The 24,863-nt window shown below is 38.5% G+C and overlaps 1 protein-coding gene across 5 annotated transcripts in view; it reads right to left on the reverse strand.

The window, feature by feature from the left end:
- GAB1 (GRB2 associated binding protein 1) overlaps nucleotides 1–24,863 on the reverse strand; it is a 121,959-nt gene that overhangs the window by 76,225 nt on the left and 20,871 nt on the right. The window contains exons 1-4 of one of the 5 annotated variants that reach the window (XM_042983840.1): nucleotides 23,407–23,530; nucleotides 18,244–18,358; nucleotides 10,091–10,256; nucleotides 6,994–7,094 (exon numbers count right to left, since the gene is read on the reverse strand). The exons of the other annotated variants lie outside the window; for them this stretch is intronic. Of the exons in view, the coding sequence (XP_042839774.1) occupies nucleotides 6,994–6,999 (6 nt within the window). The 5' untranslated portion in view covers nucleotides 7,000–7,094; nucleotides 10,091–10,256; nucleotides 18,244–18,358; nucleotides 23,407–23,530. Of the gene's footprint in view, nucleotides 1–6,993; nucleotides 7,095–10,090; nucleotides 10,257–18,243; nucleotides 18,359–23,406; nucleotides 23,531–24,863 lie in introns of those variants that run through there. 5 annotated transcript variants of the gene reach the window in all.

Consider the following 24,863-nt stretch of genomic DNA (forward strand, 5'->3'; position numbering starts at 1 on the left):
AGGCTCAAGGAAAGTCAAATCCACCCCAAAATTAAAGCATAGCCAATGGCACCAACTGTTCATGGTAGATGAAACCAAAATTCAGTTCCAAGAAATGTTAACCTTATTTCAAATTTGAAGGCAAGAGCTATTTCAAAACAGTGTGATTTTTAATAGGATAAGTTTTGAAAACCTCACATGTTTAATCAGCTATAAAAGGCTAATTAAAAATTAATTATTACAATTAATTGTTACCGTACTAAGGATTATGTAGTTAAAAGAAAATGTTTTGTTACAGAAATGCAGTGAAGAATAAATAAGTCTATCTTGAGTAAAGGCAAAAAAATTAACATGTTCTCAGTTACTTTTTAAACCAATTATTTAAAAATAGGAAGTAAGAACCTTACCCTCAAAACAGACTTTTTAATTTGGCACATTTTTAAGTATTTCCAGAGCCAAATGGATGCGAAATTATACAGCCATTTAAAATCATATTTTTAGGGGCACCTGGGTGGCGCAGTCGATTAAGCATCCGACTCTTAATATTGGCTCAGGTCATGATCTCAAGGTTCATGAGTTTGAGCCCTGCATCAGACTCTGTGCATGGTGCAGAACCTGCTTGGGATTCTGTCTCTGCCTCTCTGTCTGCCCCTCCCCCGCTTGTTCTCTCTCTCTCTCTCTCTCTCTCTCAAATCAATCAATATATTTTTTTTAATTTTTAAAAGATAAAAAAATAAAATCTTATTTTAAAAGAATATTTTGGGATTGGAAAATGTTCTCACATATACTGCTATGCCAAAAAAAAAAAAAAGCAGTTTTCAAAAATGTATGTAGACATTCTTATAAAAGAATGACTATGGATCTATATAAATATACATAGAAAATTAGTCTGGAAGTAAATACCTCTACATTTTAATAGCAGTTTTTCTCTGAGTGGTAAAATTACAAGTGGTTTTTATTTTCTTCTCAGCATTTTCAATATCTTCTAGAATGTAACATAAAAGTACACATTTTTAAAAGAGCTGGACTATATAAAGAATATCACAACACTAAAGGCACAGGCTTCTCCTTTCATTGTGTTCTGTAAGTGGATATAGAATGTGGTCTGGGGAATAGTGCAAGTTATTTTATGTCCAAATCTCTCTATATAAACATCTCGGAAACTCATACTAAACACACCAAATCTCAATGTTCCAACAGTGGACATTTCAGGAAGAACCATAACATACGGAGAAAGAGCCACTGGGGAGAGGGTCCAGACTCATTACAAAACACAGCTATTCTCCACACTTCAGCTCCACTAAATCGACATTAAAAATGGTGTGAGGAGTGTGTGTAGCACTGAAACATCTGTGACATGTCATTATGGAAGAATAATATTTCCAGGAATTCTAATTCACAATTACTGTTTTCAAATTGAGAAAACAACTGTCAAATTAAAAAGAAATACACACATGTCACAATGCAGCGGTAGCTAAAATCAACTAGAAATCAGTTTCTATTTCATAATGGGAGTTACTAAAACCACAGAAAATCCCCACAAGTTGGAAACAGAAGTTAGAATAAAGTCTAAGATTGGAGAAGGGATCTCCTACCCCAAGTCACAAGGCACAACAGGATCTGGGGCAACCTATTTGTTTGTAGATAATGAAAAAAAAAAATCTTAACGGCTCAAGCTAACAAATCACTGCCCCAAGTTTCACTCTAATGGTCATATGATCCTCCAAGTGCTGTTCTCAGAAAGTCTCTTCTTTTGTAAAGCCAAGGGTATCACCAAAAAGGCCTAAACTAACCAAACTCCTTTACTTTTTAAACGATGGAGGCTCAGAACAAAGGAAACCAGGACTTTGAAAGAAATATTTCAGGAAAAGGTGAAGGGAGGGAGTTTCAGGAAAATGTCTGATAAAATTCCATCACGTTTCTAAAACAAAAACATAAGTCTCCCCAGCCTCAAACACAAAAGCAGAGCTGAAAATAAAAATGTGTTCTCAAATTACATTATTCCTGAGGGAAACACACTTTCACTTGCTATTTCGATAAATATTTCCCCACAGGATTATTTTATTTACAGAGGAAAAAAAAGAAGACAATATAGACTGTATAATTCCCAAATATCATATATATCCTATATAAGATATATAAAATCCTACACAAATACAAATACACAGCTTTATGGAGAAATTTTACCTGCCTTAAATAAATATTTAGTTAACTGAAGAGAAGATTTTCAACAATGAAACAACAATGGAGAGAGATGCATAACAAAACAGCATTAGTCTGTCCAGGCAGAGAACAAGCAAAATGACAGCTCAAAGAGATAGACTGTAGGGTAAGACAAAAAAAAAAAAAAAAAAAAAAAATTACATACACTAAATAAGATTCTGATCTATCAGCATCAATGTGACGAAGACAGCAAACACACCTTTTATGTGGGCTGCCTAAAACGACAGCTTCCCCATACCTCTGACTTCCATCATCCTGCTCCTGCCAGAGTCTAGGAAAGTAATATATGCCCACAGAAACACTGGTCTGGCCTGCACCCAAGTCAGTGACTTCAACTGCTCCACATTAATAACAAAAGCTGTACAGAGTGGACATGCAGGGAGAGAGGAAGAGATGAAAGGCTGATGCAGACTTCTAAGAGCAAATGTATCTCCTGGCCCAGCACTGTTCGGAAAGAACAGCTTCCTCAATAGAAAATATCGGTTATCTTTATAAAGCATGTAGTCATTCCACGCAATGTTTTTAAAGTTTGCATTAAACTCTAACAAAAAAAGAATTTCACTGCAACAGACTGAAGCAAACACAAAGACTTATCATATGCCAGGAACTGTTCTGAGCCTTGTACACAGATTAACACTCGTGATCTCCCAACATGATGAAACAGGTGCTATTATCCTCAGTTTACAGATCAAGAAACTGATCTTGACAGTTAAGTGACTTTTAGTCACTTTAGTTTAAGTGACAGATAAGTGACTTTTCCAAGATCACAGAGTTAGTCCAGTAGAACCCAGGCTCTGCTCTGAAGGCCAAGGGTTTAACCAACACACTAGGCTATCAATTTCACACTGAATCCTGCTAGTACCAGCAGCCCTGCTTGCCTAAACCTGAGGCTGGCCTTAGAAGCTATTATTCCCAGGGCTACTATTTTGTTCCTGCTTTCCGGCTGCTCCCTGGATTGGAGGGGAAAGGCAGAGTGTCTCCTTCGGAAAAGATAAACATTCTCATCTATGATGTCGTATCAACATTATTATTACTATTATTACTATAATTATTATTCCCATTTTACCAATGAAAAACTGAGATTCTGAGGGTTAAGTATCTTGCTTAATGCTAGTGACCCTAAACCTGTTTGTACACGGTCCGTGCTCCTGCCATTACAGAAAGCATCCAACCTCCCCAGGCAGAAGTTCATCTCCTAACTGGGCAATTCATCCGACAACCAGAGATGCTGTCCATATTAAGCTAATCGCTTCACAAACAAACGCTGCCTGAATGACTGGGAGGAACACGAAGAGTGAGGGAAGAAAGGTGTGTAAAGTTCCAACGTAACAGCAAAAAAGCCTCTCAAACCATAGAAAATTCCCAGAAAGCACATTTGGCATGCACATGCTCAGCACTATGCAGACAACTATGCATCGTAAATATAAACAACCATGTATTTCTGATGCACATAAACTAAGCTTCTGCAAATCATGTTATATTTTACATGCACAAGGACTCACTACTGAAAAGAATTCTGTGGTCAAATCCCTTTGTAAAATAATATTATAAAATATTATTTTATAATAATTATTCTCTAGTTTACTTTCTAAGTCTCTGAATACTCAAAAGCAGGTATATTCTATTTTATAAAGCTAATGAGGTATATATAACAACCCAAATTATTTTGCGTAGGTTTGGGATCTAGTTCTGCCTTAAAATTGAAGCTATGGACCATTATACATTCCCAGACTTTTTCCAGCCTGTGGTTCAATAAATTGTTAAGCTGCCTATCACATCAGCATATAATTTAATTAGTGTCTACATCCTGGCTAAAAATTTCTTGAAACAAATAATAGGGTTCAAGAGACTGATGACTAAAATAAGAAAGTATCATGAGACTGTGACTCACAAAAGGTATGAGATACAAGAACTTCAGAACTGAATCTCATTTTATGGTCCAAGAATGAAACCATTTCTAAGTCTTAATGAGAAGCAATGGAAGAAATAAAACTAGAACCCAGAGCGCTAATATCTAATTCAGGGAGTGCCACATGGTCCAGAATTCGCTCCCTCTAATGATGTAAGATAATACGGTATTGTAAGTTCTGATTTCTGGTAAGATTCTGGTTTCTCCAACCTCTACAAAATGCCTTGCTTAATAAATATTACTAATTCTCACTGTGGTGGGGGAAGGGAAGGAGGTGGGTAGCCTGATATACCATTTCTGATTCCCTTCTGATCTTTGTAAACTGTTAGGCAAATCCTACGGTCCCAGTACACAGCTGTACAAAATCAGTGCCAACCTCATACAGAGAACAGAGGGGTAGTGGGGACCAGATGTCAGTGTCTTAAAAATGTCCCATGAAAGCCTTTAAGATTGGAAGGCACGACAGACCTGGAAATCAGTTAACCTGTCCAGCTTAAGATTCCTCTACTCTAAAATGAATTCGTTGCATTTCCTGATCTCTAATACTTCTTCTAGTATTAAATATTATTTTGTTGCATCTTAAATTTATAACTTTGACCCCCAAAATAATACTTTAATCAGCCCCCCTTTCAATTTGCCTCTTTGTCTGGTGTGTTAATGTGACTCTTACAAGTACGCAAGTAATCCCCATGCCCATCCTTCCTCAGGCAGGGAATGGGAAAGCTTTGCTGTGTGATGGCCAGAGTCCCCATTTCCTTTCCTGGTACCACTTCTACCAGAAAATCTCCTAGGTCTGGGAGATTAGGCCCAAGCACTTCTAGCCTTATTCCTGGCATCAGGGTTCAAGACTGGACCTGTCACACCAGCAGTACTATAGCAAGGCCACGGTCCCCCAGCAAGGCCTCTGGTTGGTACCCAGTGAGACCCTAAGCAGAAGAGGGCCCCAGTCAGAGCTGGCCAACTACAGGGTCTTCGGGCAGTGTGGTGCTGGTTTGAGGCCAGAGGTACAGGTCAGAGAGAGGCCAGGCCACTGGAAGGCCAGCCTGGAATGCCCTGGTGTGAAACTTGAGAAGGCGATTAAGAATGGGATACTCTGACAAGAAAAGAACAGGAGAGATTTAGAGACTAAAAAACCGTCTGGGGGGGGGGGGGGGGAGGGAAAGGGGGATGGAGGGAGGGAGAGAGAGAAAGAGAGGTTATGGTGGGAGTTCATTAGTCTCAAAAAAGCAAATGTTACTGTCTTCCAAGTGGGCCAAAATAATATGTATTTATTTTGTCTGTGAGCTAAATGGGACCTTACTAATTATTGTTAGGCATAAAGAGTTCTACCACTACACCTATGCCAAGGAAAAGGAAGATCAGGTCATAGCATTTTCATTTTCTTTCAAGGAAAGAACCAGAACTTACACTGTATATTTGTAAAGAGCTGTACAGATTACAGATCGCCATCGTGTGCACTTTTTGCTCCGACCCTCACAATGACAACATTTGAAGAAACTGAGGTTTTAGAGGTTCATTTACTTGTCCAAGATGCCCAAACTAGCAAATGTTATATCTTTAGGTTGGTCTGGGGCTCATCTACCACATCACCAAGTCTCTTTAAGTCACTTTTTGGCAGACCCATCTTTTCATAGAAATAACATTTATTTATTATTTATTTAAAAATTTTTCAATTTTAATTTCTAGCACTGAAATAGGTTGCAGTTTGAATACCATTCAACAGTGTTTTGATAAGCTATATATCACTGTCCCTTGTAGTGCAAAGCATGTTAGCATATGATGGGTTAAATAAGCTGTGAGGCCTCATCTGGAAAATTTACCAGCACACATACTATACTATTGTTTCTATGGGAAGTTCTGTTCCAAGTTCCAATCAACTGATTTAAAAGAGATCTTTTAACACATGAACATAGTCTAAAAATAATCACCACTGCAAACTTAAGGAATTTCTTGGATTTCATTTTTCTTTTTCATTTCATTTAAATATATGCATACATACACAGAGCCTTTTCTCACTGAGCAGCATGTATGGTATGAAAAGCTAAGCATTTCAGTATAACGGAAGAAATTTCATAAAACTCCCACATATTATGATTGTGGATTACATAAAGAAGTGGGAAAGTCCCCTTCTGCCCCAAACTGTGCCAAGACATCTGACATGTTCACGTCTGCCAGGACTCTACAGTTATTCAAGTCGGAATCCACTCTTTACATAAATAGCATACTATTACAATGATTCAAAGTTCAGAAAGGACTTCTTGCCAAAATAATGAACTTTGTGAGGTCCTTCAAAAGATGTGTTTTGAGAAAAATGTCTCCCTGCCAAGGGATTTCAAGTACTAAAAGCAGAATGGTAGGTTTTGGTTATGAATTTTTAAGAAATCACCAACATGCATGATTCAAAGTGTTTTCACTGAGAATCAAGGTGCCCAGTTTAAGAATATTAAAAACAACAAAAAAAAAACCCCAGCTTATATAAAGAAATAAATCAGAGCATGGTTACAATCACTGTTCTTTTAATGGAAACAGGGGACAAGAACATTAGGATAAATTGGCAAGTTCAACCAGTTTATTAAAAATGGACTTACCTACAATTTTTCAGAAACATTAACTGTGTATAAGTTCATGACTGTATTGTGCTTAAACCCAACCAAAAACAAGAAAGAACCATCTGAATCTAAATAGGACACTCTCAGCAGAAAAGTTCTCACAAAAGTCTGCCAGCTGGATTTTACCCTACCTCAAACAGCAGGTATCGTGTGGCCCCAGTGGCTCAGTACCCTGCTATTTTCTCTGGTGTCCTCACTCAGGACAGTCCTTCCAGCAGAATCTTAAGAAATACAGACTCAGAATGATAGGGATCAAAACAAAAGGCGGCTTACATGCATGAGAAACTCTGAATTGCCCAATTTCAGTCCCAAAGCGTCTCAGTCTGCCGATCCTCTATAATCTTTGATGAAGTACAACATAAACCTGTTTAAAGCTGTTTGTAATCAAAAGGTACAAAGTGTGAGAACCAAATTCTCTTGGTTATTGAGAGGAGTCTTAAAATAACCACAAGCAGCTAATATTTAATTTGGAGTTCTTACCTTTATGTGAGAATTCTTAGTAAGATACAAAATACCCTTATAAAACAGAACCTACAGTAGAAATATCTCATCAGGTAGGCCATTATCATGATTATCTAGATGTAAAAAGCAAGTCATTTTGAAAAAGCCAAATTATTATTACTTTAAATATTCTTCACTGTTTATTTTTAGATATGTGCACTTAAAATAGTCTAATATGAATCCCATACAGCTTCACAAGCCTGTGCCAGAAATCTAGCCATATCCTAGTGAGTTGCTCTATTCTTTTTAATCTGAGAAGTATTCAATGTATATCTTTAATTCTTTTTTAGTGGTGCTAATCTTTGGTTTTTCTGTGATATGAATCATAAGCTTATGTTTTCTTATTTTGAATTGCCTACAAGGAGACACTTCTTTTTCCAAGGGTCTGTGAACACACTAAAGCCTACAGTCCAATTTCAGTATTACTTCAAATACTTCTATTTTTTCTTTTTTATATTCACGAATTCCCCTGGGTCATAGTTTGTTCAGGTAAAAAAACAGTCGTATGTGTTGGAATGGGGGTGGGGATGAGGAGAACCAGAGGAATATGTGACATGATTTCTAAGTTCCCTTCCGACTCCAAACTTCCATTATTTGCTGGTTTCTTTGTCTCAGCATTTATCTCAGCCAGGAGCTCCGGTACAGCAGCAGTTCTCAAAAGGGTGGGGTGGGTCTCTATTTTGCCCCCTAGTCGCTTGGCAATGTTTAGAGACATTTTTGGTCGTCAGCTGGGGGTGGGATGTGCTACTGGCATCTAGTGGGTAGAGAGCAAGGGTGCTGCTAACTCGACATCCTACCATGCACAGGCAGCCAGCCCTACAACAGAAGCATCCAGGCCAGCACTGCCAATAGTGCAGAGGTTGAGAAGCTCTGGGGCAGAGTAACAACCCTGGGAAACTAAGTGCTGTGTCCTATCTAGAAAATTGAAGAGGCCGTTTCCTAAAATATTTACTACCTTTCATATTCCTAGACAGGCAGCTCAGGTGCTTCAATTCTAAAAGGGAAGGAGAAAGCAATAGGGCTTATTCACAGCCCCTTTCTTCCCCTTTCTCTCAGCCGTATCTACTGAATGCTCAGTGCTTGGAGGCAAGAGGAATAAGGTATGGTCCCTGCCTTCCAGGTGCTATCATCCAGAGAAGGGGACAGATAAATGAAAAGGGTGGTCAGTATTTGGACAGAGCAAGGTGCAATGCGACCTGCAAAAGTTCATGGTTCTTTAAAAGATCCTCCATTTAAACAGCAGACATTACCAAGGAGGCATCATTGGCAAGTTCTCAAATAGATCCATTCAGCAAAAAAAGTTTGGTTACATTAAGAAAATGTGTTTGCAATCTCCCAAACGATGCAAGTTGCTCCTCTGCCATGAATATCATCTCTATCCTTCTAAGGAAGTATGGAATCAAATGCCCCTTCAAGAAGACAAACAGTATTCCATCGATCTTTGGGTTTTCTGGTCCTACAAGTCATTCTGGGCTCTTGTTGTAAGGAAAGGTGAGTAAGAAAGGGCCAGAGGTCAGGGCAATGATGACATGGTGAGAAGCATGTGCTTTCTAGGATATTCTGGGATGTATCCAAAGGAACCATATAGTTTTTCTTCCAAACCAAGACACTTTGGAGAAGGAGTTATGCCAGAATAATGGTGTAAAACAGGGTTAAGCGTTCACTAAAGTGTGACAGCCACGGCAGCACTTGTGAAGCAACCCCAAGGGGACAACGATGCCACGCAAGCCTGGTTACAGCTGCAGGTACTAAACAGAAGTACAACTTCTGCTCTTTTCAGTCAACTAAAATTCAGTGATGGTCAAAAGGAAAGAAATTTGATGCTTATATAAAACTGACACAGAACACACTCAGGGAAGTGCCAAATCTAGAAAACCTGAACATGCTGTTTACGAATCTAATGTATAAAGTTCCCACAATAGCATGCACCAGATGGAGTTAGCCTTTTCTCTGCAGTATGTGAAAAGCAAGAAAAATTGTTAAACAGCTCCTGGTCTTGAAACTTAGCTAATACATGATCTTCCAATCAGCAGAGGCACAGACATCTCTAGTACTTGCAGTCAATGCACACTGGGAGTTAAAAGTCACTTGACTTTACAGGTCTGGCATGTTTAATTACAAGGTCCACGGCCACTTGTGTGCAAGGCAAGACACAGCTTCATTCAGGAACTCTTTCCTATAAAGTCACACTGCCAGCAAGGTGTATGTGTTCTTAGGCATTGGAGTAGAGTCAACATTTTATATTTAAAATCTAGAAAATCCTAGAAAACAGGACACCAAACTCTTTGGAAAACAAAAACACTAGCATGAAGAATATGGCCAATACTGTCTTTTTTCCAACCCATAAATAAGGAAGCCTCTAAAAAAAAATACCGTAGTCTTACAGGAGCTCACAAATTAAAAACCAAACCAAAAACATGTCTTAATGCTCTAGACACATACCTAGGGCTGAATGTAAGAGTATACTCCCTGCAAGCGCTTCAGGGAGGCTAGAGAGGGCCCAGAAGGACCTCAGGTATGGCCAGCAGCAGCAACCACAGCAACACATCCATTCTCCTTCCCACTTTCTTTTAAAATCCTGGGGAAAATGACACAACCCTCAGAAAAGTGAGAGGGTAGAATCATCTAGCTGCTGTATTGCCTCCATGTTATAGATTTGATCAAGGAAGAGACTTAAAACTGGAAATGGTAGCCCTCCCTAAAAAAGGGAACAAAGGCCACTTCTAAAGTTTAGCCTCATCTCATCTTCAGGAACCAAACAATCAGCACTGGCAAGTTCCCTAGAGTTCCAGAAAAGAAGAAAAGGGTACATACAAAAAGGGGAAATTACAGACATGGATGCTTGGTATCAACTCGAACAAAACTCTACCTTGGGTTTTCGAGTAGACAGATTATAAAGACTTGGGTATGGGAAGGGCAGCGACAGCCCATTGTATTTCCAATGTCATGTCCAATTATCTTAATATGCTTTTGGATAAGCCTGGTATTAGAGAGAAATACTGTAAACAGAATATATCTTCATTTCTTGAAAATGTCTGGATAAAAGAGAAATATGACATGGATGACATAATTAAGGGTGTTCACAGTTCTCTGAAACACCATCCTAAGAGAATATTAATTACTGAGCTGCTATAATCTTGAAGGAATGATCTGGTGTCACTGTTTTTCTTTAATTAAACAGTTATATTAATCACATAGATGAAGTGTGAGAAATATGCTTAATAATTTTGCAGAGGACCAAAAGTTCGATTAAAGACAATATTCAGGGGCGCCTGGGTGGTTCAGTTGGTTGAGCGTCCGACTTCAGCTCAGGTCATGATCTCGTGGCCTGTGAGTTCGAGCCCGTGTCAGGCTCTGTGCTGACAGCTCGGAGCCTGGAGCCTGCTTCAGATTCTGCGTCTCCCCCTCTTTCCCCCTCCCATGCTCATACTCTGTCTCTATCTCTCGATAATAAATAAACATTAAAAAAAAGACAATATTCAAAAGAATCTCCATGTAGAATACTGTATGGACAGGGATGAGATGATATTTTAATAAAGATAGATATTACGTCTTATATTTGAGTATAAACATAAATTGTACAAACAGAAATGCTGGAAACCTGGCTTAACAGTACTTTAATGTTGGGAGTCAGAAGTAACACAGCTGTTTAAAAAAACAACAACAGGAAATTCAATCCTCAGCTGCATTACTAAAATTAAATAACTAGATCAAGGGAAGAAACAGTTTATTAGGCATTACCTAAGTTAAAACCACATATAGAGAACGGAGTTAAATTCTAGAAGCAGAATTTTAAGGGTAAATTAATTATCTGAGAAAGATTAGGAAGGCCAAAAGTAGACAGATGATATCACATGAGAGACAGATGATATCACATTAACAAAACTGGGAAAGTCTGGCCTAAAGAATACTCTGTGGCCTTCCTCAACTATTTAAAAGACTGAACAAGTCCCAGTCTGTCAATGTCCCTCTAGAATGTAAATGCAATACTCCAAGTCCAGGTGGACAATAAGAAAGCAGAGGAAGGGCACCTGGGTAGCTCAGTAGGTTAAACATCTGACTCTAGATTTTGGCTGAGGTCATGATCTCACAGTTCCTGGGACAGAACCCTGAGTCAGGCTCTGTGCTGACAGCACGGAGCCTGGTTGGGATTCACTCTCTCCCTCGCTCTCTGCCCCTCCCCCACTTGCACATGCAGGTACTCTCTCCCTTTCTCTCTCTCAAAACAATAAATTAACTTTAAGAAAAAAAAGAAGAAGAAAGTGGAGGAAACACTACCTCTCCAATGCTGGACATTCTATGTACATAGCCTAAAATGGAATTAGGCTTTTTGGCAACTGCATTACACAACGGACTCATAATGAATTTAGACCCCAACTCAACCAGAGTTTTCTCTTGTGAAAGATGGCTAACAGCTGACAGTTCCAGCACTTTTCACCGCTGGACATCACATTATATATTTGCTCAATGTCTGTCTCTACCCACCAGAATAGAAGCTTCATGAATGCAGGAGTTTTTTGTCTTGTTCACCACTGAATATCCAGCACCTACAAGTCTTGGCCCAGAGCAGACATTCAATAAATACAAGATTGATAAATAAATGACTGTTAAACAACAAAGTTAAATGGGGATAAAAGAGAAATGGGAAGAGGGTAGCCTTTTCCTGCATGGCTCCAAAAGAGAGAACTGGCAACCGCTACAAGTTACAGAAAGGTAGGTTTCAATGCAAGAAAAACCTTCCTAATAATTACAGCTGTTTAACAACAGAACAAGCTGCTTCTTGAAGATTTTGTTCTCCATAAGTGAAAACATTAAGCTAGACGTTGGATGAATAGGAAGTGTACATTTTCTGCATGCTTGAACTAACGAGGCGACCTTAAGTATTTTTGAGATTCAAGGATTTTTCATAGAAATGAGTTCCATTATATCAATAGGGATGAGAGGGATACCCCAATCAATACAGAAATCTTTTATGGCATCTGTAGTAGTTGCCATCTACCGCTCCAGATCCACCCTCCATCATGTTCCATCATGCTCTGAACCTGGAGGGCTGAACTATGAACGACTGCTTCAACCCTTGTTCTCTGGCTTTCAGTCAGCTTTGGCCAATGCGGATAATAGAGAGAGGAGCCTGAGGGCAGGGGACTGACTGGCTTGCATCCCTGTTTTCAATGGATGGACATGTCCCTTGACTGGAGATCTCAACTCCTACAAGGCAGCTATTTCTACATCGCCATCTTTCTGGGGGTTTGGTAACATTCCCTCGTCTGTCCTCTTCAGGAATAGGTACTAGCCCTTGCCCACCCCATTTATGTGCCCTTATATTCTCACTATACTCAGTATTTTAGGAAGTAGTCTTTTTATTGAATGTTCTTCAAATTATGGATGTTGCCACCTGCTTCTCATCTCACCAGGCCCCTAACCAATCACTACCTAAGCAGGTCCTCATCCAGGACCTGTATGAATGCTTACAGGAATGGACAGGGAGCACGCTAGATTTTGGAGAGCTCTGTTGCTCAGCTCTCATTGTTACAGATGTCTCCTTTATATTCAGTCAACTCTGTAATTCTGATTCATTAGTTTTAGTGGTATTATACTAACACTAGGCCTTTCACTTATTTGAAGCTGTTTTTTTTTTAAATTTTTTATTTTTCAATATTTATGAGAGAGAGAGAGAGAGAGAGAGAGAGAGACAGATCATGAGCGGGGGAGGGGCAAAGAGAGAGGGAGACACAGAATCTGAAGCAGGCTCCAGGCTCTGAGCTGTCAGCACAGACCCCAATGCAGGGCTCAAACTCACAAACCATGAGATCATGGGCCACCCAGGCGCCCCTTGAAGCTGGTTTTTAAAAACAGCCACAACAGTGGGAAGACATGCAGCCTATACAGTTTACAGTTAGCCTTGTGCCTCAGCACAACTGCTCAAGCAGTCTGATTTCCTGTGCATTTTGAAGTAGCAGTTTCCTGGTTTAGCAAGCAGTTTGGCTTCACATCCAATCATTCCTTCAGAAACAGGAAGCAATGTCAGATTATCATGCAACAATATCAAATTTTGGACACCAAAGGCAGTTATCAGGAAATCATGTATATATTATGTTTTCTCCAGATAGGAATTTGTAAAAGAACAAACACTACAAAACTTCTTTTTCATCTTTCATTATTGAGGCTGACCTTTTGCAGGAATTACTAGAGCAATAGGATATTTTCTCCTTGCCCTGATTCTTACCTTGTAAAGAATGTACCAAGTGGGAAAAAAACTGCCTTTTCTCAGTGCCAACAGAGTGGTTTAAAATGCAAGAAAATGTTAGGAAGGGTCGGTGTTTCTTTATATGTCCTCGAGTCACAGCAAATAATTAAGTAAATAAAAGATCACGTGGGAAAATTACACATAAAAACAGATGAATTTAGACAAAGGAAAATAAAGATAACTTTGTAAGTTATTATTAAATGAAGAGGAACAAGGGCACCTGGTGGCTCAGTTGGTTAAGCATCCGACTCTTAATTTTGGCTCAGGTCATGATCTCACAGTTTGTGAGATCAAGCCCCACATCGGGCTCTGTCCTGACAGCATGGAGCCTGCCTGGGATTCTCCCTCTCCCTCTCTCTCTCTCTCAAAATAAATAAATAAACATTATAAATAAATAAAGAGGAACAAAGTTTTGAGAGCTGCACAAAATATAACCAAAAAACCACTAAAGGAAATCTACTCCCAAGAACAACTGCTTATGTGTTTCATAATGAAAATATTTTGATTGTATATAGTTATAGAAATTTGGCATATCTATAGTAACTTAGAGGGGTGGGAATAGAGAAGATAAAAATGAAACTTTTATATTACAATTCCTACAATAAGGAGTTTTCAAATTGTTTAAATAATCTAAGTTTTAAATATAATCACAAAATGATGGAGTACCATCACCTACTCCAAAAACAGCACAGTCCTATTCTGGGGACAACTGTCATGGGGAAAAAAGAAACTAACCGAACCTCAAGAGTCTGGTGCTTACTTCTTCCCTTTCTCTGATCTTTGACCACATAAAGTAATAAACACTAGAAAGTAAGAAATTGTTTGCCATGCTGACAGGAACCCGTTTACTCTTTTTCTTCAAAATCTAGACCCACCAATAACATCTTCCTTCCTTTAAAGCCCTATGGATGTGGCTGAAAGTACTAGTTCAGAATCAAGATCCCCGCGGCACCCTAGAAGAGCATTTTGTGGACGGCCCCCTTGTCGGAACGTAAAGACCTTCATCCAAATTTACAACTGTACTCCTGACGTAAGGCTGGTCCAAATAGGGCTTCAAAAAAGATGGAAGATGTACCTTCAGACCTTGCACTTACAGGACAACTTATTGCAGTCTGTTTTATTAAGTCTTATGTAGTAACTAGAACTTACTTCTCTGGAAGAAAAAAGAAAAAAGCAAATAATTACTGACATATGTAAATAGGACAGTGAAAAGCAACTCCTCCGTGGCACTCCTGCCTTTTCCTCATTTGACCAACATATGCTCTCACTTTATCACTCTTTCTCTTTTATTTATTTTTAATTTTATTTATTTTCAGAGAGAGAGAGACAGCACGAGCAGGGGAGGAGCATAGAGAGAGGGGGGGAGACAGAATCCCAAGCAGGCTCCTCACTGTCAGCACAGAGCCTGACGTAGGATTTGATCTCATGAACTGTTGAGATCACGACCTGAGCCGAAATCAAGAGTCTGACGCTTAACCAACAGAGCCACCCAGGTGCTCCACACTCTCTCTCTTTTAAACTTGGGGTTTCTAAATGTCTTTATAAACAAATATAGAATTTCCTTTCTAGAGACATTGAAAATTTACCCAGTCCTGCTACCGGATACCAGGTCCAACTCAAGAAACATTTACTGAGTTCCAATTATGTACCAGACACTAAGTCACTGCATTAATAATGAGAAGATAGGTTTTTCCAAAAACATAGTTATCTTCTTTAATTCCTAAGACCGTTTTTGGCATCCCAACTAGAAATAATAACTATGAATGACAGCCTTGGTTTATGACACCCAAGTGATCTTCAATGATCTCATTCATTACGTTAAAAACTATGTATTGATTTTTGGCTATTTGCAGGGTTATTTCTGATGGCAACAGAAATGTCCCTGGTCTGATGCATTAAGATATGAAATGAGAGACACGTATATAAATAACCAAAACACAAGTTGAAACTATGGCAAAGACGAAGAGCCGTGAGAATTTGAAGGAAAGAGATTACTTATTACTCAAGCAATTGAGGAAAAAAATTTCAGAAAGTAGCATTTGAGATATTCCTCAAACAAGGAAATAGTACAGTGAAAACCCAGCCATGAAAGGTGCGGGATGTGGAGAGAGAAAAGAAAGAGAAAGAAGCCTGGGAAAGTTACAGAGGGCTTTGAGGATTGCCAAATTTTCAATTCAAAAATAATTTAATCTACTTTGGAGAAACAAACTGTGCTATATCCATGCAATAGCAAGGAATGAGGTTCTAAAATATGCCACAACGTGGAACTTTAAAAACGTTATGCCAAGCGAAAGAAGCCAGACACAAAAGACCACATATTATATAATTCCATCATATGAAATATGTAGAATAGGCAAATCCACATGGATGGATTAGTGACTGCCTAAGGCTGGTGGGGGGTTAGCTGGCGGTGCGATATGGAGAATGACTGCTAACGCGTATGGGGTTTCTTTTCTGAGGTGATAAAAATGTTCTGGAATTAGTGGTGATAGATACATAACCCTGTGAATATACTAAAACCCACTTAATTGTACACTACGTAAGGGTACATGTACACTTTACAGTACATGATTTATATCTCAATAAAGCTGTTACAAAAAATAAAATTAATCCATTTGAATATTTATGTTTATATAGAATTGATACCTAGTTAATGCCCTAACAGATTTTTTCACCAGATATATGTATTAACTACATATAGAGGACATCACATATGCATAGAACATAATAGTAGGTTGACATTTTTAAGTTTAAGATTCAGTGCACTAGAATATTCCTAGAAGAAATGCATCTGCTTATCTTCTTAATCCCCCAACTCAAGATTCATTTCAGGTATTAAATAAATGGTAAACACAAGTTATATGAAGCTCAGTATTTGAACATAAGGTAAAATTATTAGTATAAAGAATCAGTTTCTTTTACATGGCATCAGGTGTAATTTTCAAATGGCATTGTTTTTTGAAACCTGGGAATGCTGCATTCCATTCCATTCTATACTGGGAGTGTTGTTTTCTAAGACTGCATAAAAAAAGACAAATCACATATTTTCAGATGCTGGTTTTTGTTTTGTGTTGGTAGCTGATTTATTTGTTCTTAATTACACAAAGTGGGCCTCATATTAGTATTTAATTTAATCTGTCTCCCTGAGAAAGACTCAGAGTTTAGAAAGCTCAAGATTTCCTCTTCAGGGTCATATTTGTCATAAATTTCTGATTGTGTGCTTTGCTATACACAGTGAACTTAGAAAAACTTAAGTATAAGCAAAGCTTGACTCATCACAAGCAAAAACCTAGCTTAAGCAAAAGTTCATTTTAAGAGTAAAAGCAAATTGGGGCACGGTTAAGCTTCCGACTTTGGCTCAGGTCACGATCTCACGGTTCTTGAGTTCGAACCCTGTGTTGGGCTCTGTGCTGACTGCTCAGAGCCTGGAGCCTGCTTCAGATTCTGTGTCTCCCTTTCTCTGTCTCTGCTCCTCCCCCACTCGTGTTCTCTCTCTCTCTCTCTCTCTCTCTCTCTCTCAGAAATGAATAAACATTAAAACAAAATTTAAAAAAAAAAGAGTAAAAGCAAATGAAAGAAAAAAACACGAGTGATGTAAAACAATTAAAAGCTTACCAATTTTGCACCGTGTACACAAATAGAAGGAAAATGCCTCATGATGTGCAGATCTGTGACCTGTGAGGTGACCTTAACTTCTAAATCTGAATATTTACCTTCTCTGTCGTAAATGAAACTATTATTTATTGTGTACCTAGTATTTGCCAGTCATCAAGAAAAGCATTCCTCTCATTTTAAATGTGAATCATTACTTTGTAATGTGATTTTCTCCTAAAACAGAAACTTTAGTTAAAAACAATCTTCCAATAAACTTGTGGAAGTGCCTCTACTTTCAATTCCTATAATGGTGAAACACTAACAAGTACTGATTAAACCAAGTTAATATGCACCCAGTTTGTTTTAGTAATGCAAGATTCTTGCCAACTCTAGACAATGATCTCTTTTTGTCAACAGAAGCACTGTGTTATATACCTGTATGAGTTACCATTCTGCATTAAATGAAATAACAAAGAATAAAGGACCACAGAAGCCAACTAATGAATAATTTATAAATTCTTCTTTCTCTAAAACCGAATTACTCCTCAAATGTGGGTTTTCAATCTCCTGTAATTATGGGGACCATATTCTAGCTAGTGATTGATTTTTACATTAAAAGAAACTGCTAAAATGATGAATAGGAAACCAGTAAGGCAATAAAACATGTAGTTTATTAGTAGTTATTGTAGAGAAAAAAAATAACACTCTAAAACTCATTTGCAAATTTAACTCTAGATACTAATTCAGGGATAACCCTGATCATAACACGGAATTCTAGAAGCTAGATATAGTACCTGTTTTCTCCAGGTGCTGGGAGGAAACAGTCATTAACTCACTTGCCAGAAACAAGTTATATTACTTGAATTACAAACTTTCAATAAAAATCAGAGATATATCAATAAGGAAGTTTGTGGTTCCAATATTTGAAATTAACTACCAGGTAACTTTTTAAGTTTCAGGGCAGAATAAGACTGTTTTGACAGAATACAAGTCACAAGTCAGAAAGCTCAAGAAAGTCTTATTTTTTGCTCCACAGAGTTCTTAGTATATTTTATAAATATCTATAGAATTTTTTATCTAAATATCCAAATTTTCCACATTCCAATTCCCAGAAACTAGATTTTGTTCATCAAGTTATTTATTAAGACACATGGGTAAATGATTTGAGGAAAGACACATACCTCACTAATATGTTTACTTATCTGAAGAAATACTGCGTTGTATGCACATGAACGTGAGTATGTTCAACGATGGCGGTGGGAAAGTGACGCATACTTGCTATAAACTGTTCAAAAACTGCAGAAGAGCATTCAGAAAAAACAAAAATATTTGTTAATCCCAACACTTATATATGTTACCCTTGTGGAATATACACGCTTTCAAACTAAAGTCCCAGTCATTCAGTGTATTTTTACGTCAATTTCATCATGTATCTTGCTTCATTCTTTCTATGAAAGAAGCGAGAATGAAAATAAGTGTTTTTTTCCCCTAGATTTCTCATTGCTAATAATAAAAACAGATTTAGAATTACTTAAAAACTGTAAAGGTGGGTTTGCTGCCATTAATTGCTACTCGTGAATGCCAATGCTTTCTCTAGTATTATCTAAAAATACATTTTATAATAGAGCCACATATGACAAGGAAAATGGGTCAATGAATAGAGCAATTCAAAACTCGGGAATTACTGAATTTCAGAGCTGGAAGTGACCTTGTGGGCTCTATGACTCCAATTCCTATTTAAATGGAAACCTGGCTGGGACCTTACCAGGATACAGTCCCTATTTTATCCACATGTGAATCCTTTGTACAAAACCCAGTATGTGCTAGGCACTCTATAAATACATTTGAAATAAACTACCATGTTTGTTGGATGAATGAAATTCATTTTAATGTAATAGTTTATAATCTCAGAAAGAAAGACTTCTGGCTCTGGTCCTTCTACAAAGAAATGGCTTATTATTCATTTACATATTAGTAATGAATAAAAGCCTGAATGGGAGATCATGCAATGGTAGTCTCCAACTAATGGAAAGGTTGTAATCCAAAAGTCTGTATATAAGTAGATTCATTTGAACTCAGAATGCATTTGCCCATTGAAACAATGTTGTAAACATAATGGTTCACTTCTCTGACCAACCCACAAAAGCTTCCTTAAGTACAAAGTTCCAACAGACTAATCACTATGCAGAAAAATCCACCATAGGAAAATGTGTCCAGCACCATACTGTGAGAGCCATCCTCTTGATGTTGTCCAGGAGGCAGGTTCCTTCAGGATTAGAGATTTGGGGGGGCAGAGTAAGAAATCAGACCAGGATAGAGTTGTCAAGAATGATACTGACAGAAATAATGGTTTACTCCCATGGCTTCCTTTCTTCACTCGTTGACCAAGCAAGCACATTCCCAGTGCCTTCTATACATCAGGCCCTATGCTAGGCAATGGGGGGCATACCAGAGACCAAAACTGACATGGTGTGACATGGGTTTTTTTTCTACCTCGGGAGCTTACATTCTAACAGGGAAGACAGATATTGGAGGGTAAGAAATAAGAATAGGGATGAGGGGGAGAGGGGAAAGGTTTGATGAACAGAAAAGGAAAAGAATTTTAAAATATTAGATATCATTTCCCTCTCTTTCTTCCTTTACATTCATTTCATCATTGAGGTGAGAAGAGATGAGGGACAGAAATAACTAAAAAGGAGATGCAGGGAGAACTTTTATTTTCATCTCCCCTACTCCCTTTTAACAAATCCCAATACCTCCTAGTGTAGGGCAGAGATGACTGGCATTGACCAGGGCTAAGGAGTGAACTAGCAAACACTAGGGCTGTATAGTAACCAAAAAGGTCTGAGAGGAGGGAAATACCATCACTCTGAAACAAAGGAGAAATTGTGCTGTGATCAGGAACAGACAAGATAAGCTGTACCTCAATCAGGAAAAAGCTATCCTGCTCAGGGCTCATCCAAAACAGACTCTGCTCCGGACATATAACCTTATAGACATTAAAATCTACTCCAGGGGCGCCTAGGTGGCTCAGTCGGTTGAGCATCGACTTCGGCTCGCATCATGATCTCACGGGTTCGTGAGTTCGAGCCCTGTGTCGGGCTCTGTGCTGTCAGCTTGGAGCCTGGAGCCTGCTTCAGATTCTGTGTGTGTGTGTCTCTGCCCTTCCCCCGCTCGTACTCTGTCTCTCTCTCAAAAATAAATAAAACATTAAAAAAAATGTTTTTTAAAATCTACTCCAACACCTCTCCAATTTTCCCCATAATTTTCTATAACCCATTCAGGAATACTTTTATTTTCACTCTTCCTATGCCTGTGTACTCTGAAGAGGTTCTCTAGAGAGGGAAGAATTAAATAAACTATAAAAAGTTAAATTTTAATCACTCATCCTTTCTGAAGTTTAATTCGAAGGATGTTTCAAGGTGACATGATGCTCCTCTGATTTGCAAAAGACAAACAAATAGCATAAGAGGTTGGAAGATTTCACAAGTCCGCGTGAGTAGGAAGGAAAGTGGACGATTAGCTTCCATGTGGGCAGACGTAAAATAACAAGACTGACAGGGAGTCAATCTAAGTCACTCTTGAGGCACGATGGTCTTTAAATAAATAAATGTGATGTAGGGAATGGGATGTAGGGAAAACTCTAGTCCACCTGGACTGTTCACTCTACGGGTGTGGCCCCAACGACTACCAAAGCATTATTTAAAAAGGAATTAAAAATTTAAACACAAAATTGTACATGTCCGTGGAGTATGTGAACCTAAAATACAGGATGATGTTTCCATCACTGCACTATGGTAGGTTAACAGAGCAGGGTAAGATTCGGAGAATATTATTCCAAATTATGAAAGGCCACCATACCTTCCTGCTTGGCCAGTTCACCTCAGTGGCTATCTTCTACCTCATTCTATTTCGATTCCTGAAGCACCTGACTCTCAACCACACCCTCCTTCTTATAAACTCTTCTAACAAGTACCTATTCTGATCTCCTCCTACCAAGTGACCGTCACTGTGTCTTTTGCTGCTTCCTCTCTCCTGATCCACGTGACAAACTAGTGTTCTGCAAGGTCTCACCAACTCCTCTCACTCAACAGATTCTTCCAGGAAGATGGCATAGATGTCCAAAGCACCCAGGGACACTTAGGCTCTTATCATTCCTGAATCTGCAGCTCTAGCCCCAGTCCCTCTCCTGAGCCGAGGAGGGTCTCCCAATTCATGATAAATGGTAAGTACTGGATTAAGGGAAACAATGCAGAAGCACCCACAAAAACTTCTGGTTTAAATCAGGGAGGCTGTATGTGCTCTTTCACAAAATTTCTGGGAGGACAAAGCCGGAACAGTAGAAAGAAGAGGGGTTCTGGAACAGACACAAATGAGTTTGAATTTCAGCACTGACATATACCAGCTATGTAATTTGGGGAAGTTACCTTGGAACACCAGTTTCTTTACCTGTAAAAATAAGGGCAATAATGTCTACTTTTCAAGGTTGTTTTATGGATTAGAGATAAAATAAAAAAAAAAAAAACCACCACTCAGCACACAACAGCTGTTTAATAAACAGAGTGCTTGCTTTTATGTCTGTGGAAGCTGCTGAGATGAGAATACTGAGAAATTATGGGTTTTGTTATGACATTTTTTCCTCATACCTATTATTAGCAGACATTGTAAGTTCTGTAGGAGGGTAGTTGTTGTCCTTATTTTTTTTTTAAGTTTATTTTATTCACCCTGAGAGAGACAGCGTGCGTGCACAAGCACAGTGGGGGAGGGGCAAAGAGAGGGAGAGAGAGAAAATCCCAAGCAGACTCCAGACTCCACACTGTCAGCACAGAGCTAGATGTGGGGCTCAACTCACAAACCCTGAGATCATGACCTGAGCCAAAATCAATAGTTGTATGCTTAACTAAGTGAGCCACCCAGGTGCCCCTGTTGTCCTTATTTTGAATCCTTCTACCTCTACCCCCAATATGCCTGGAACTGTAGGCTTATAGGATTCTTTTAGGATGTCCAGCATCTGCACTCCCCTCCCTATCTTCGGAAAATCATTAACCCTAATACTACAAAGGCAGAAAATGCCAGATAATTGGTTTCTTAGCTACCATGCAACAGAGTGCAGGTACACAATCAGGTACACTGGTTCTACCAAATTCATTCCAGATTTTAAATCTCAAGAAATCTCAAGAAATAAGAACTGCACAAAATCTGGGTCTGTGGTTGGGGCAGCAAATGCAGCTTGCAGAGGTAGCAATGGCAGTGTTCAGTATCTAGTTGTCAACGGTGGTGGTAGTAGGAGACGCGGGGCCTATGGTCATGGCCTGTGAGGCAGGGATGATGTGTTCCCCCAGTGGAGGGAGTTCCTGACTGATGTGCTTCTAAGCTAGGTCCTCAGCTTTCCAGAGACACTGTGCACTACTTAATGTCTTTAATAAACTCCTTTTCTCATGAAATTAGCCAGGGTTTTTGTTGCTTACAACTGAGAATCCTGACTGATAGAACAGGTCAGGTAACATTTTATTACTTTTGGTCAAAGGCCACTGTAAGATTTATAAAGTAAACAAATGTAGTGAGAGCCTCCCAGTAAGTCAAGGAGTCAGAGTGAGCTGCTGAACAAGATGTTCTTGACCATTTCTGAAATCATTTCTTAAAAGAATAACAGGAGGAAAAAAATCACATGCTGTTTTAATAGTAGTATCTAAAACATGATTTCTTTTTTCCTATCAGACTGAGAGATGCAGAACACTAGCTATCCCCTTAAAAGCATTCAGTTAGAGTATCTTCGAAGTATTTTAAAGTATCATACTGCTCAAGAAGTCCAATCACGCCCTCTTAAAAACTTGAATTTTTACCCTGCTTAATTATTCCCAAGGAAACCATGATGTCATCCCATTAAGCTGGTTCAGTTAGTGGCATCACCCTGTGTTAGCCTGATAGAAAAATCTTAAAAATATGCATCCTTGGAGGGAAAGACCAGGTAGAAACTGAAAAATGTAATTTCTGAAACTGAAAATGAGCACTCATAGTTCTTCTTCAATTAGAATTATTTCTCCTATAATAATTTAACTTCATTCACCTTGGATAATACATTTAATTCCCCCTAATCACTATAACTAAACTGTACAGAAGTCCGTATTAAATTTTCCTTTTGGCTTATTATCAAGAACTTTTGCCACTGCACTTAAAAAAATATTTTCAGTAAGAAATCACACTGCAGAAATCACATGAAAAACAAAACTCTGGCACATGAAAAAAAATATTACTAACAGTAAGCAGCAGGATTCTGAGAAAAATCAACTTGCAAGAAAACTTTTTTTAGCATGATGGCAAGGGATTGGGAAAAAGGAACTTACAGGAAAACGGGTTTGTGTTGCCAGTTATTCATTCCCTTTTTTTTTCCGATTTTTGCAATATCCAAGTAGAATTCCTTGTCCGAACCTAATTTTATTTTCCATTTTATCCTCCAAAGGTCTCACCATCTTGTGATTATAAATTACAATAATTAACCACTGACACAATGGTAATTCCACGGATATAAGTTTTAAATCTTCAGTTCCAAAATAAAAAGTTAGAATAAAAAATGTATTTCTGATTTCAAACAATAAAAGCAAATTTAAAATAGCAAAAATAACATTAAAAAAATCAGAATCAGAAGAATGTGAACTGTTTGAAAATTTTCCCAGCTCTGAGTTCTGTTTTTTTTTTAAGAAAATGTATGTGCTAGCCAAATTATGGAAAGAGCCCAAATGTCCACTGACTGCTGAATAGATAAAGAAGATGTGGTGTATGTACACACACACACACACACACACACACACACACACACACACACACACAATGGACTACTACTCAGCGATCAAAAAGAATGAAATCTTGCTATTTGCAACAACATGGATGGAACTAGAGTGTATTACGCTAAGTGAAATAAGTCAGTCAGAGAAAGACAAATATCATATGATTTCATTCATATGTGGAATTCAAGAAACACAACAGATGAACACAGGGGAAGGGAAGGAAAAATAAGATAAAAACAGAGGGACGCAAACCATAAAAGACTCTTAAATACAGAGAACAAAAACTGAGGGTTGCTGGAGGGATGTTGGGTGGAGGGGATGGGCTAAATGGGTGGTGGGCACTAAGGAGGGCACCTGTTGGGATGAGCACCGGGCGTTATATGTGAGTGATGAATCACTGAATTCTATTCCTGAAACCATTATTACACTATATGTTAACCAACTTGGATTTAAATTTATAAATAATAAAATAAAATAAAAATAAATACATAAAATAAGTGTATGTGCTAAATGTGGGATGATTCCAACACTCATTATTTCAGGCTAGCACACAGGGTGGTGAATCGACTCACACAAATGCAGATTCTGTCTATAAGGCAGGATTCACGTGAAGTTAGATCATTTGCACAAGGCCACAAAGTTTTATGCAACATTCATAAAAGAGCCATTTCCTCTTCTATGCTCAAACATTATTAACCAGAGATACTAAAAACTCAAGCAGGCTGCAACCTGCCTGACCTACAGAAATGAGAACCTCTTTTAGCATACTTCAAACTAAGCATGGACTCACAAGGAAAAAGCAGGCTGCTGTTAAACTGAGGATCTTCTATGTTAGGGTCCCCAGTCTCTTGGCTCAAAGAGAACCCCTGAGATTGAAACAGGTGAGAGAGTAGAGGGACTGGAGCGTGCAGCATGGCAGGGCAGGGTTGTCACCACCACCACCCACTGTAAGTTTAACAAACACCCTGAGGCACTAGGTACCGTGCAAACCTCAAAGCAGCCCTGTATGGAGGGGA

The sequence above is a fragment of the Panthera tigris genome, chromosome B1 (assembly GCF_018350195.1).
Source record: "Panthera tigris isolate Pti1 chromosome B1, P.tigris_Pti1_mat1.1, whole genome shotgun sequence".
In the NCBI taxonomy this organism is placed as follows: Eukaryota; Metazoa; Chordata; class Mammalia; order Carnivora; family Felidae; genus Panthera; species Panthera tigris.